Here is a 14694-nt window from a genome sequence, read left to right on the forward strand (position 1 = left end):
AAAAAAGCCAAGTTTTCTACCTCTAATTTTTCACAGTACCCATAAACTCACCATTAAGTAATGTGTTCTTTCCACTGCTGGTATCGAAACGCAGCCGGGGTCCCTCAGGTGAGGATACCGAGCTCTTCAAGTTGGGGACAACAGTGGAACAGGTTTCCGGATCTTGACAGATCTGATCGTTGGTGTAAATGCCGGTCGACTTAGACGGAGTACAGCCCATTTCTAATCCAACTAACAGGCATGACATCCATTGAAAGGCGCGCTGATCTCGGTTTGCACACAGGATTTAGGAGAGTTGTCACCAGTGGCGGGTTTTTTTTTTTTTTGCATGAATGGTTCCCAGGTGAGCCCCTCCTTCCGTTGCCCCATCCACAACTGAACACACGCCTTTAATATTCCAAATAAAGGTTTCTTAAATCACAACCCGTTTTAAACATCTATGCATTTCATCCAGATTTAATCAGTTGGCATAATGTGTTTACATGCTTTTCTAATACTAAATGATATTGCACACACAGGGACAGACAAAAACAAGGCTTACTAAGATTTTAAGATAAATGCGTGGTTTATTGTAGTAATAACCAAAAATCAAATCAGATTTTTCTCAGCCAGCTCTTTCGTCAGAGTGAAGATCCACAGGTTAATCAGCAGGGAGGATCCTGCCTCAGGCAATAAGCGAGTGACTTTAAACGTCCTTGTGTTGCGAGGTCAGTGGCTGTGTTTGTTCCTGTCAGGGGGCCACATGTTCCCAGTGTTTTTAACCCCCCACCCCACAAGTAAAACATATTCAAACCTTGAAACAAGGCATGTGTTCACCTCCCCCTCCTTTAAAGTGCATTCTTGTGAAATTGTGGTACAACGCCATGTGCTGCATACAAATTCAGCCACTTATTTGTTAAAAATCTTCACAAGAGCATTCTGATACAAAAATAACACACAGAACAGGGAGTCCACATGGTGGAGGACATCTGCTAAGAGTTTTTGACCGACTGCTGTCCTCGGGGTGTGGACATGTGTAGCTATGACGACCAGTTGCTACAACAGTTCCACCTCCTGACGGGATGAAATCACGTGCTGGTGTCTGATAGGGTGTCCAGCATCACGTCGCTCTCGTACATGTCGCACTCCAGCGTTAATGAGAGCCGGAGAGGCGTCTCCAGCATCATCTTTTCCTGATTGGACGCCGGCGTCTCCAACATTGACAGGCTAGTCTCTTCCGACCTTGGCGTGGCTTGAAGGTCAGTCGACTCCGATGTGTTCAACATCTTCATCAGGGCCGGGGTGTTCAAGCTGCCTCGCACTTTGTCATTGATGTCGGTGCCTTTTTGAAAAATAAATAAATAAATATATTTTTTAAACTTGCAGAATTAATGCAAGTATTGTTCATGTTTATTGTTTTATATGTTTTTATGGGTATTTGAATTCAACAACTGAACTAAGGTAAAACCACTGCTCATATTTTCCTACAGTGCTTTGTCTTGTAGATATTCTAGAAATGATTTTATAACTCAAAATTATATTGCTACTTATGATAACTGTGGACGTTTGCAGAATGTGATAGACTGGAAACACCTTTAAGAAATGAGCTAATATGACATAATCTTCAGCAAAACGTGAAACATTCCAAGACTTTTACTACCATATCTAATCGTAGGGCCCTATGAAATCTGTTTTATTACTTTACTGACATATGTTTTTCCTGAATTTCACTCCCTTTCCTCTGCTTTCCATTCTAACTATATTAATTATCCAAAAAGTGTGTAATTATGGATCAAATGGACAAAATCTGACAAAGCAGCAATCATAGGACCCTATTTGTCATCATCAAAAATCATTCTTAACTTAGCACATTATATCTACATGTCTTACATTAATGTGAACATTTTTTAGATTTTATTTTGTTAAAACAGCTCCTTAAAATATGAAGAAAATTTTGTCTTTCAGACCAAGTGAAACTCCTGAAGATATTAAAAAAAAAATTATATATATATATATATATATATATACTTCCAATATAACACAAACCTATATATGCGTCCGTGTCCCCGATGTACATCTCAATACAATGGCCAAGCATCGTCACTGAGAAAGTGTCATCCCTTTTCAAACCGAGTGCCTATCATAGAAAATAAGAATACAAATAAGAATAAAAAAATAAAAAATAACTCTGGCAACAAAAAACTAAAATTAACCTACATCAATCCAATCTCAAGCTACTTTTTATACCCGTCAAAACTGTAACTAAGCACCGATAAAAACATTTCATGAAGGTTCTATAATTTACTTGAAATATTTTACTTGTTCAAACTAAAGTGCTGTGATGTACACATCCTTACAAATACTTCTCACACACTTAAAACAACCTCTCTGGTTTTAACAACAACGAACTACCAACCACACGAAACTGCACCAAGTTGAGAAATCAAAGTCTTTTCAACCTACCGTGTGAAAGTAGTCGATCGCACTTTCAAAGTCCCCCATGAGGCTGTGCACGTATCCTATGGCGGAATAGGTGGAGGCATGCTGTGGGATCAACACTAGAGCTTGACGATGGTACTCCAGAGCCTGGTCGTACTTTCTAAAATATTAAGTTTCAAAAAGCTGTTATTCAAAGACTGAATTTAATAAACTAACATAGAAGATTGACTAACATTTAGTTCTTGTATTTATCACATGACACAAAACATTTGTTCAATACCTTTGACTGTTCAAGTTTCAGTTTTTTAAACAAGGTTGCTTTTCCCCCCACAGACTCAGAAGCTTAGCAGTTAACAGATTAAAAATAAAACTATAGTAGGTTCAAATACAGCTTACAAGGTGTTGATCAGTTTATATTAGGACATAAAAAAAACACAATTTAATGACTGTGTACTTACTTTAGTTTTCTACACACGTGACCCAAGTTGTTCAACAAAGGTTCCCACTTGTCCACAGTAACCTTAAATTAAGTAAAAAAAAACAAAATATAAGTAACACTTATGCAGAACGTGAGTTTTAAAGCCACATATTAAATTGAAATGAATCACCTCATTCCCTATGGCTTTGATTTTCTCCATTGCATCCAGAAATAACCTTTCTGCCGTCTTCCACCTGCACCAGTCGAGGAGGCAAAACATGCAGATATTTTATAAAACAGCAGCTTATGCTAGCAATATTTGCAGAGCATTGTTTGGTTATTTCAGCAGCAGTGGTAAATTCAGTAAAATGAGTCATCAAAAAAGCTGCACAAAGACTAAAATTAACTTTAAAAAATATTTATCTATTAAGAATACTGTGTTTTGTCCGATTTGAGCAATATACTCACTCTCCATTTTGAAATGCAACCACTGCCACCTCATGTATGACAAACGGGTCTTCTGGGGCGATACTAAGAGCCTGGCTGAAAAAACGTTCTGCCAGTTTGGAGTTGTTAGTCAGACCGTACTCCAGCCCGATGTAGAGCATGGGTAAGTGACATCTGTGGAAATCAAACAGATTTAATGTACAAGAAAAACATGTAGTATTGTAAAAGAAAGTAAAACTTGGCAAAAAAACAAAAAAAAGGGACCACGACAATGTAAATAAACTTGTTTTCAAAAACGGTTTAGTGATCAGGAGGAGCCATTGTATTGAGTCTGAATTTGACATCATCGTCTTGCAGATTTGAGAACTTATTTTCTTGAGTAGGAAAGCTAACAATCCAATAATTCCAAATGCAAAACACATTTCTAAATATGTCTGTTTCTTATACATCCCTCGAGGTATTTAAACTTGCTTTGTTGTTGCCTCGAGCGTATTCATGCAAGAAAAAGTCTGAGTACTTTACATAGAAGTAAATATTTTACTAATAATCCATGCTCAATTGCTTGTTACCACAGAGACCAAATTACATGGCAACAATTCAATATGTTTAGGCATGAAGGTATAATGAAGAGAATTTACTGAAGTTGAAAATGACCATAAAAATCAGGGGGAAAAAAAAAAAAAAGGTTTGAATGCGACATGATTAATTATGTGAGTAATACAGAATCTGCTCAAAGTATGAGACTGGCCTAAAAACAAGAGACGATATCTAGTGGGAACCAGTTGCTACCTACCCTTTCATCAGCTGAGCAGCAGTGAAGTATGCAGCCATGGCCTGGTCATGCTCACTTTCCACTGCAAAGGAGTGACCGTAGGCGATCCATGCAGGACCATAAGTTCTCTCTAGAGTGGTGGCTTTGCTGCAGTAAATAAAAGTTAAAAAGAAACCCGATTTCAAGAGGAAGTAAGCAGGACACCTTTTCTTTTGACTGCAAATACCTACCTAAGGTATCGCCTAGCGTGCTCATTTTTGTTGCCAACCATGAGATAATAGCACCCAACGGCAAACCAGGAAACCTGAGAAAAAATGTCACTTAGTTACAAACACAAAAAAAGCCATTGCTTGGATTTTTAAAGAAAAGATGGAAAAGAAAAAATACGTACTGGATTGTTGGGGTACAAGTCTACAAGTCTGTGTGAGAGGTAAAACAACTCTGCAGTGAAAAAAGAAAAACTGATCAGTCCTATTAACTCTAATAAATGTTGTCTGTAAATGTATGCACCCTACGCGAGTTAAATTACCATTTGCTTTTCCAAGCTCTACCAACGTTCCTATGTGAACAGGTAAACAGTTGGCATGGAAAGGATCTTTCACCATTACCCTGAAAAGCAAACATCATGTTTAAAAAAAAAAAAAAATTACATCTTCTGAGTCAAAGCAAGAGGTTAGGAGACTTTTACACTTCCTGTTTTTATGATGAAGTGGGGGGAAACAAGAACCTTTTGTACAAACTATCACACCTTCTGTTTCTTCATTGTTTTTGTCAATTTACTGACATTTAGTACATGCGCAAAACAGGAACTCTGTGACTGCTTTTCACAAAGAAAAAAAAATGGTTTATGCAAATTTTCAGTGGAAGTATGCATTTTCTGTTCGACACCACCAATTTATTAGGAAAAAAACCCCAAACCAAACAATGGACACCTACGTCGATGTGAGTTTGTAGCACATCTTAAAATCACAGTTATAATAATGCCTCTCAGCAAGAGACACGACTACATCCAGGTTGTCTTGGAGACCGTTGACCATCTCCGGCACCACCAGATCGCTGGGCTTGTTATACTGCAGAGGAACAGAAAACAACAGTGCGTGAGATGGATGTTCTCTGTGTGATAACTGAGAGTCAGATATGGATCTGCACGAGAGCAAAAACAGGAAAAAAAGGTTCTGATAAAGTCTTACAGAAATATGTTACTATTTCAAACCAAAACACACAAAGTCTGGCCTTTAAATGGCTTTTTAGTTGGAAAAAGAAACAACAGCGTAAAAAAAAGAGAGAGAAAACTGACAAAATATAAAGATAACTTCAAACATCCGGTGCTGGTAGTCTAAGGCTAAAATACCAAATAATCTGTTTAGGATTCCTTTGTAGGTGATGTAGATTAAATATTTCCTGTAAAGCAGACTAAAGTCCTCAAGTTCCGGTGTCCTGCAACTTTTACATTTGTCTCTGCTTCAACATACTTGATTTCAATAATCAGGTCAATAGCAGGAAAACTTCAATGCCTACTGACGGGGGGATTGAGGGGGGGAAGCCGCCATTTGATTCAGTTTGTTGAACCAGACACACATCTAAACATTGCAGGACATCAACTCTTGAAAACTGGAAGTAACAACCTCTGCTCTGAAGAGTCATAAAGAAATCTGTTTCAACTCTAAAATACTCAACACTTTTAGTAACATCTGGGTTCACAGGAAGCACATGTCAAAAAGAAACAGTATTCCAAAAAACTTCTACTTTCCAAGTTGAAAAATGATCAATATAAAATAGAACTGATGAGCCAATCAATCAGAGATCAGATTAATTGGACTCGACAGGATATTGAATGGTTCATATACTGAAAAACCTATTTTCCCTGTTTTTATCAAATACAACAAAGCTAAGAATTTCCACCATCTCTAGTTTTCAAATGCATCAACCAACATATGTACATTCCTAAGCAAAGTGGGTGCACTTTGCTAATAACGTGTGCCCTGATGCTTAAATGGGGGTTATGTTATAATTTACTACATTCAAAACTGCTATATCTTTCAAGAAATACTTTTACAATTTATGTGTTATATTATTTTTTGTACAAACAAACAAACAAAAAACAAAAAAATCAAGTGCAGAGCCTCCTACCTTCTTTAATTTGTTCTCAAAAAGGAAGTGCAACAGCTCCTCTTCTTCCTCAGTGCACTGCTGACTTAGAGGAAGCGAGTCCAGGAAGTCCTTCTCTGTTGCAGGAATGTTTATGGGAATGTGAATTCATTATAGAAGTACGAAACAAATAACAGGTGGCAATGAGGTCATCGGAACAGATTAACCTCACCTTCCTGTGCCGTCAACATGTGGTGGGATGTTAAAAGGTCAAAGGCTTCAAAGCAGTAGACATCAAGTTTCAAGGCCTCTTTGTAGCTGAAGGTGGCCAGGGGCCTGTTGTCCATGGCATCATAGATTTTGCCCCGCAGGAGGCAGATGGAGCTACTGATCTAACATTTTTCAGAGGGGAAACAAAATTTGGAAATTATTTTAGTATTTTTTTAAAAATAACTGTTTAAAAACTGATTTTGTAAATCATTTAATTAAGCATTATGCTTAAAAATGATTGATCTTTCATACTCTGGTGTCATAACAGTTTGTACATTAACATTACTCCTTAAATTTTCTTGGAAAATGATGATCTGTCCAAACACTCACAGTGGAAACAAAATTATTCGCTAAATTCCTAAAATATTAGCACAGATATTTCAGTAGTTTCTCTCCAAAATCAGAAATTTACATGCACCAAAATTAAATGCGTCTAAACATAGAAAAGACAGTTAAAATATCAAGACTTTTGGGAGCCTCTGATAGGTCAATTCACAACATAAAAGTTAAGTGGAACTCCAAAAGTTTGGTTCATCTTTGAGCAGACTCCTTGCTCTAATCCACTCTGCCTATTTAGACAAGCTTTAAGTTGGGACAAGCTTTCAGTCACATCTATGCCTGTGAACTCTACTTACTGCACCACTTTGTAGGTTGACATGTAAGATGTTATATTTGTGGAATATTTCCAAGTCAAGTATAACTTACTGAAGCAGGCGACATGTCCCATTCCTTTGCAGATTCTGTCCCGCTGTCGTCCTTTTCACTTTTATCTACTAATTTCTTGTTAACAGGCTCCTCTGCATCCAGGATATCCAAGGCCTGCTGGAACTCTTTGGCAGAATACTAGTTAAAAAAATAAAAATAATAATAAAGGAGATTCTCCTATGTGATCATCCACACTAATACACATGCATGAAACATTTCACAACTTCCATATTTTTTAATTTACTTACGTGACACCTAGCAGCAAGATACTGACAAGCTCCATACAACTATGTGAGAGAACAGAAAACTCAATTTACGGCTCATCTTTTTCAGACAGGCTCGCTTTAAATGTAGATTGATGTGAAAAGCGTCAAATGCCGCCTACCTTGTCGAGTTTCCTTGAACGGAGGGCGTGTGAGGCTCTGTGGTACTGTGAGGTTAAGTAAAGGCACTGAGCTAGCCAGTAGATATCCTGGGGATCTTCTGCATGCCAAACAAAGAAACCCCATCGTCACATGCAACAATATCATCGGTGAGAGGTTTAAAAAATTACCACTATCATTACAGAGTTACTCTGTTCAGGGTGCCTGACACATTTTTGATGCCAACATGTCTACATCCTTCTAGATTCAAATTGTCACAACTTTTAAGATTGGAATTAGAAAAGAAAATTCATAATTTATGTCAGATATGAATGCTGTCCATAAATTCTAATAAAAATGAGTTTCACATAGAGCAGAAAATACTTAAAATCAATGCAGTTGGATGTGTAGGGACCCTGTGTTTTCAGTAACATCTGATCTCATTTCAGTCGTCGTGGTCCAAAGCAACGCTGAAATTCTTACCAAGCTACTTTTCCAACTTTCGATTATATTACCAAATCACTCAAAACTGAGTGTGTTAATAATGTCAGTACCCTCAGGTTTCCTAGATTATCTCTTTTGCTCACCTAATGTTGGCACAAGATGACTGACTGTAAACACACCAGGTAGCTTAAAGGATAAGCTGCTCATAACTGAACAACTGTAGTTTTAACAGAAATGTCTTATTAACAGGAACGGATGGTGCTCCATCAGTTTCACGGCATGACTACCGTTTCTATCTCATGGAAGAGGAAAAAGAGCAGAAGCTTTTCTTTTCATGAGTGAATAAATACATACATCTCAACAGATAAGGAAGGAGACAGGGCAAGAGGCTTTTAATGGTAGTATTTAAGCCGATTTCTTTTTTGAAATTGATCAATAGGTCCGTTTCACTGAATTGATCCCACTTCTCCTCCTTTGATCAGACCTTGCTCTGGAGGGGATAACATGATGACACCTTGACAACTGGAGCCACGGTCAACAGGTTACCAAGATGCGCCCCAAAGTAAGTTCGCCCACTGGACAGGTAAAGGGTCAGTACTCTGGATTTAACGTTCGACAGGCTCTGAAGGAGCAAAAGTTCCGTCGTTGTACAAATTAATTTAACAGGGCAACCGACTGCTACTCACCATGAGAAAGGGATGCTATCTTGTCGGCCCAAAACAGCGCACTTTGATACTGTTGCTATAAACAAGCATGAGAAAACACAAGGTTAGTTATATACGCGGTTTTCACTTATATTAGAGTTTTCATTTTGTTGGTTAACCCAGTGAACTGTGAAGTTTTTTTTTCGCTAAGTGTGCTGGGAATTAGCATCTGCTAGCAACACAGAAACCAACAAGGGCTTCAGTTCACTCACCTGGTCAATGTACTGCCGAACTCGTTTTCTGAGTCTATCGAGGTTCATTTTGTTTTGTTTTAAGTTGACGCTGTGATTTGTTTTAAAATAGTGACATTCCTGTTGAAGGAGAAAGCTGCACACAGCAGGGTACCCGCTAACTAGTTAGCCTCGGAAAATCAAATCCGCGGCTTCTCCCTGCAGCGTGTGTTCTGCTATAAAGTATCGTGAAGAAATTCGAGTAGGACAAACAGTTCCGCCTCAATGCGTTCCATAAGTATTATTATTTTTAGTCAGTGCGAATTATAATTATTCACATAAGAACACAAAAATACTTTAAGTTTAAACCATCGTGGTTACATACAAATTTAACATTAATGCACTTGTAAACACAGCTTAATCACAACTGTAAATGGTAGCAAAAAGCAACACTAGGAGAGGCCTACATTACCCGTAGAGACGTGTTTATGGTGACAGCCGGTCAATTATCCCCACTCTTTCTTTGGTTTTAAATTAACACGTTTTTAAAAAATGTTATATGAACTGGACAAATACATTCAAATTTAGGGACAAATATATTTACAGGACAAAATTAATTAACACATGTAAATCCTTGGAAACATTAAGCTATTTCCCTGAGGCATATTCATTTGCACAGGTAAGCAGTGGTTGAGCCCAATGACGTATATGTTACTTCACGTCAAAGATTAAACAACAGATTTACATTTACTGCAGGCCATGGACACTTCGTCATCTGCCTGCAAATGTAAACGTTTTAAAGTAGTTTATTCAGTTGGTGCAACCACATGGACTACATGAGCTGTTGGCAAGACAAAGGAACAAAAGAGCAGTATCACTCCATTGTAACAAAACAGCTTATGTTTTATGTTGTAGAAACTTTGTTTGAAGTACTGTTCATGTAAAGAAAAGCTACAAACATCTGGCACAAGTAAAGGTAAAGGGAATACTGATGAATGAGTTCCATTCAAATGATAAAATTTCATGAATGAACATCCATACAACACTGACCTCTGCTGTCCAAATGAGGCTACAACAACATTTGGTCCCACAAAGACGATTTTTTTTTTTTGGAAGCAATTTAAATTCTATTGCAGAATGAACACCTATTTACAATACCAGGTCATGCTTTGTGTACTACAGTACTTATTTTTTTTAATTCCTGCATTCATCCTCACAGAAATGGTTTCCGTGTCTCTTAAAGTGTAACATATACAGGTGAGATGTTTTAAAAACGAACTCACCCAGTCAAAACGTTTCAATCAGGCCTCTGATTGGTGTGATTGGTTCCACCTGCAGCTGCTTATATAAACAACACCATGAAGGTCCAGTTGAGCACTGGTACCAGCGCCAGAAACCGGTTTGTAGAGAACTGTTCAGGTATGGTTATTTCATTATTTTTAAATAAAAGATGTTTATTTACTTACTTTTTCTCGTCAGGAGTGGTCGATGTGTGGTTGTATTGGGGAGGGAAACTGGTTCAGGATTGTGAAGTTGAGTTACTGGTTCGTCTGGACCTCATCGGGATTTTATCGGATCTTCCCTGAAAGTCTAAAAGTTTACAAACTACCTCCAAGTGGTAAATTTGATCCATTTGACTCTTTGTCTCAAGATAAACTGATGAAATCCGGAGTGTCCATTCGGGCTCTGGTTCTGACTCCGGAACGGATCCCGACCTTCATCATCCCCTCTTCATACCCGGCCTCTCCGATGTTCCACCGGGACTTCCCGACCCGCTCCAGGCTCCTGTTGGAAGATAACGACGAGGACCCAACCGGAACTAGCCCGACTCTATCGTCCTCCTGGCGTCGCCTGCGCTCTCCGAGGGCCTGCCGCCATCGCGTCGCCTATACAGACCCGACGACGCGAGCGGCGTTGTCGCTGCCGCACGTACCGAAGGTGACGACGTCTTACGGCTTCCGCGACGTGTTGGCCACCACGCCGACCACCAACCGGAGGGAGTCTCTGTTTCACCACCGCAGACACGTTAAGGTGACTGTGACTGCCGCGGTACCAAAGGACACAGCGGAAGTTTCTCCTACCGACGGTACCGGTCGGTCCCGGGCCGGCTTGCGGCCCGTTGAGGCGCTGGGCTTGAAGGTGATGGAGGAGCTGAAGAAACCTGTAGCTGCTCTGAAGGCGCTCAGTCCTGCTGCTCGTTCTTAAATGAGATGATCTCGATTTACTCATGTTTTATATTGAGGCTATTTTAATAAAGATTTTTATTTTGGTTGCTGAAGTTTATTTCCTTTTATTTTCACTTACCTATCTGCAGAATATGATTTAGTTTATAAACCGATGTCCTTTCAACTCCATCTCTAAATTAAAACTTAGTCTAGGTTATATCCAGGTGAAAGTAGTTTTAAATTCTTAGGGGTACTATGACAAGTGTGTGTGTGCATATATATAGCCTATAGCTTCTTTGTGTGCTTTGGAGTTTCTGTGCTGATTATTTTTAATTTTTTTGCATAGCGATAAAAGCTCATGAATTGATGCAAATTAAAGCTGTATTTCCTTCAGCCCACTGGCTGTAATGTTGACACCTTGAGATTCCATAAGATCTAAATTCTAAACATGTTTAGAATCATAAACATCCCAGTTTTCCATGTCTGGCATATAACCATTAATTTTATCTTTTAAACTGGTTCTATTGATCCTGTGTCCAGACAGGAATAATCGGTAGCCTAGCATGACCTGTTCTGAAGATCCTGCAGCTTCCACTTCTCTTCCTAACATGGTGCCTACTGATGGGAGGAACCACAGGGCTCTGTTATGTTAAAGCTCATTTTCTGAAGTTGTTTTTGCATCCACCTAAATAATGTGTAGTTGCGCCACTGCACATAGCATGCTCCCATGGGATGACCATAATAACAAAATCTCAGTACAAGCATTGTCTTTTGTGTGTTTGTAGAGGCAAAAAACGACCAAACACACACAAAGAGTCACATTAAGAAAAACACAATTCCTGTTTCTCATATGCAAAAAAAATTTGAGATGTTGGAAGTTTTGGGGACTTTGGACAACCTTTGTGTTGAATGTCGTGCATGTTTATTCATTGCAGAATCATACAGTACAAAGCACAAAGAACAGCTTTCTTTTCAAGGCAAAACTCTCTGCAATCTCTGGAGGTTATTCAAGAAAGTTGCTGCTCCACGAGAGAAAAAAGACGTTGGATTTGTTTTATGCAAATGTCAGATTTATACATCTCCAAAGCAAGACCTCCTGTGGAAAAATCAGATCACAAGCTTATTTTGCTCTGCTTGGAATATAAACTCCTTGTTTATAGGCAACCTGTAACAAGGTGAATAATGAGGAAGTGGTCACTGGAAGCTGAAGAAACTCAGCATCCTCCTTTTCTGACCAAACACATCTTCCTTTAATCCACAGTTAGTCTGTCACACCTTAAATCAGGCACGTGCAGAGGGGGCAGCACCTGCCCTTTTTGCTCCTTGCCCCCAAATGCCCTTTTGGTCTTTTTTAAAAATTATTATTATTTAATAAGCCCTCTTCTGACACATAAGAACTTATGTGCTAAAATTCTTTGCTTTTTTGTTTCTTTTTTGTATAACATAATAAGCCAGTCAAAATCCAGATTACAGAACAGCTTTTGGTGAATTAAAAAAAAAAACATTTTTGGTGAATAAAGTGGAGTAACTTGCTACTTGACGGAAAACGTCGAAGTATCGTTTCTGCTTCAGCTCGGAGTCGCAGTTTAAGCAGAGAGGTAATGAAATACAACAGACACTGACAGGCCTCTGCGTCTGCCTTTCTCTGAAGAACTACTGAGCGGGAGGAGACAGCCAGGTGAGGAAAAACTGTTCTTATCTATCGATTCAGTATTTTTATCATACAGACATTAGGCTGTTGTTGTGCTATTAGCTAGCTGCTAGCTAACGACTTTGCTAGCAAAGCAAGATAACTAAAAGCTTCTTCCCTGTATCTTTAATGATATCAGTCATTCTTTAGTGTTGCTTATGCAATAAGGGCACATCGCCCGTCCAAAACCGATCATCTCCATAATTGATATATGCCCGATCTTCTAATTACCTTTGCTGCATAATGTACATTTCATTTATTCTGGCGTTAGGTAAATGTATCTTGAAGGAGAATAACACTTAATTAAAAACAACTCGCCCTGAATTCCCATGATAGTGTAATTAATGAAGGGGAAAAAAACTCCAGTTCAGGGTCTGGTTCGCAGAGTATGAAGTTAAAATTTTCCCCCCAATTATTCAATGGGGGGAAAAAAAAATCTAACCTCAGTTAAGTAAAATAAAATTGTAATAAAACTTTTGGAATTGTAATGATTTCTTTTTTAAAAAACAAGTCGTTTTGTTTAAAAAACATTTTTTAAACAAATTTTTGTCTCGTGAACTTAAAAAGTTATTTACCAAACATAAACTTTTATTTGCACACATCAGAAATATTTTGTTGTGATTTTGGGCCCTGCAAACAATGTTATGTGAGAATCACAAGCAAAACTTTGAGTCACAAACAAAAACTTAGAATAGCAAGAAAAGATTTATGACATGCACAAATAAGTTTGTTTTGCAAAAAAAAAAAATCACTTCATGAGACGAATGTGATTTAAATGTTTAAAAAAGTTTGTTTTTTTTTAAGCAAAACTCAGTAGGCTGGTGACATGCATCAACAATTGAATTTTTGCTTTTGTGTTTGTTTTTTCTGCAGTTCCACGTTAAAGTTTGATGCAGCTCTGCTTTCCTGAATGGACCATTTTCCATCTCCACTGCAGCAAACAGGCAGCTCTTTTTATAGATTACAGTACACTAAAAGGTTGCATTGTGCCCTTGTTTATATTTTTAATAGTGTAATTCTATAAAGACAAAATATGTCTGGTGGTCCAGCTCTGATTTACATATGTTGCTAAATTGCGGGTTTGAATATTGCAATACTTTCCTATAACATATTAGACCTGCAGAAAGAAATTACTAATAAAATATCTTACGTAGGCATAGTGTTATGCTCTACATAGAGATGTTCGTTAGCTTTGATTGTATATGTCACATTTTTGTAATTTATCATTGTTTATTATTCCGTCTTTGTTAATATTCTGTCCTAGAAGGTGGTTAGATGTGCCCTTTTTTGTTGTTGAGCACCTGCCCCTTTAGTGGCCTCTGCACGGCCCTGCCTTAAATGTTTTACCTCCCACCGCACCTCCCGTTTGTCTTCAACCAAATCAGTAGATGCTGCTCCTCTTTTTGCCTCCTCCTCCGACTTGTCTTATTTCTAGAAGTCAAGTGAAGAGGCAGCTGGAGGAAGTGAAGGCTGCATGTCCAGATGGTGTCAGCCATAAAACCCCCACCCATCAGTTATCAGTGGCTATTGAGAAACTGAGTTAGGTTAAACATTATTTCCATCATGGGAGAAAGAGAGGAGTATAAATACTTTGGTGTTCACCTAGTCAACAGATGCAACAGTAACGCTGTTGCTTTACTTCTTGAAAAAACTCAGGTCCTTCAACGTTTGCAGCAAGATGATGTATATAATCAACATGTCTGTTGTGGAGAGTGCAATCTCCTCTGCAATCAGAGCCAGGGACTTACAGTATATAGAGTTTGAAGGGAATTGACTGCACAGCTTTTTAATGGATTTCCAGTTGGTCATTATAATCATAAAACTTATTAAATTCAACTTTGAGAGACTTGGGGAAAGAAAAAAAAAAACGAAAAACTTTCCACCATTATCTGAAACATTTGCAGGCTCTGCAGGCACCTCATTAATGGAGCTTGTTTTCATGCCCAGTTCACTGCGGCAGGGGATGCTGCCAGTTCCAGGAAGTCTCACTGGTAGATCTTCCATTGCAATCTTCTGGGAACAGGTGCAGAGAAACATTGGG

General features: G+C 38.5%; 2 protein-coding genes across 2 annotated transcripts; one reads left to right on the plus strand and one right to left on the minus strand.

Moving 5' to 3' along the window:
- Positions 1-546: 546 nt before the first annotated feature.
- On the minus strand, positions 547-9071 carry cdc16 (cell division cycle 16 homolog (S. cerevisiae)). The gene is made up of 18 exons (XM_008433237.3): positions 8841-9071; positions 8611-8665; positions 7504-7601; positions 7367-7405; positions 7119-7256; positions 6376-6535; positions 6186-6280; positions 4992-5125; positions 4585-4664; positions 4447-4496; positions 4286-4359; positions 4077-4202; positions 3305-3457; positions 3027-3090; positions 2877-2938; positions 2443-2578; positions 2026-2116; positions 547-1321 (listed from the first exon to the last, which is right to left on the minus strand). Exons 1-18 carry the CDS (start codon positions 8886-8888, stop codon positions 1068-1070), a joined length of 1857 nt encoding a protein of 618 aa, XP_008431459.1. The 5' UTR covers positions 8889-9071; the 3' UTR covers positions 547-1067.
- A 994-nt stretch (positions 9072-10065) lies between these two features.
- LOC103479021 (C2 calcium-dependent domain-containing protein 4C-like) lies at positions 10066-11076 on the plus strand. The gene is made up of 2 exons (XM_008433225.2): positions 10066-10217; positions 10450-11076. Exons 1-2 carry the CDS (start codon positions 10157-10159, stop codon positions 11001-11003), a joined length of 615 nt encoding a protein of 204 aa, XP_008431447.2. The 5' UTR covers positions 10066-10156; the 3' UTR covers positions 11004-11076.
- The last annotated feature ends 3618 nt before the right edge of the window (positions 11077-14694 follow it).

The sequence above is a fragment of the Poecilia reticulata genome, chromosome 2 (assembly GCF_904066995.2).
Source record: "Poecilia reticulata chromosome 2, P_reticulata-male-v2, whole genome shotgun sequence".
Taxonomy (NCBI): domain Eukaryota; kingdom Metazoa; phylum Chordata; class Actinopteri; order Cyprinodontiformes; family Poeciliidae; genus Poecilia; species Poecilia reticulata.

What these genes read in the sequence shown, in the direction of transcription:
- cdc16 (XM_008433237.3), bottom strand. Translation starts at nt 8,888, where the DNA reads ATGAACCTCGATAGACTCAGAAAACGAGTTCGGCAGTACATTGACCAG. An exon ending in GGGACATGTCGCCTGCTTCA is followed by an intron (nt 6,536 to 7,118) that starts GTAAGTTATACT and finishes GAAAAATGTTAG; the next exon opens with ATCAGTAGCTCCATCTGCCT. An exon ending in GGACACGGACGCATATATAG is followed by an intron (nt 1,322 to 2,025) that starts GTTTGTGTTATA and finishes TTTTTCAAAAAG; the next exon opens with GCACCGACATCAATGACAAA.
- LOC103479021 (XM_008433225.2), top strand. Translation starts at nt 10,157, where the DNA reads ATGAAGGTCCAGTTGAGCACTGGTACCAGCGCCAGAAACCGGTTTGTA. An exon ending in GTTTGTAGAGAACTGTTCAG is followed by an intron (nt 10,218 to 10,449) that starts GTATGGTTATTT and finishes CTTTGTCTCAAG; the next exon opens with ATAAACTGATGAAATCCGGA.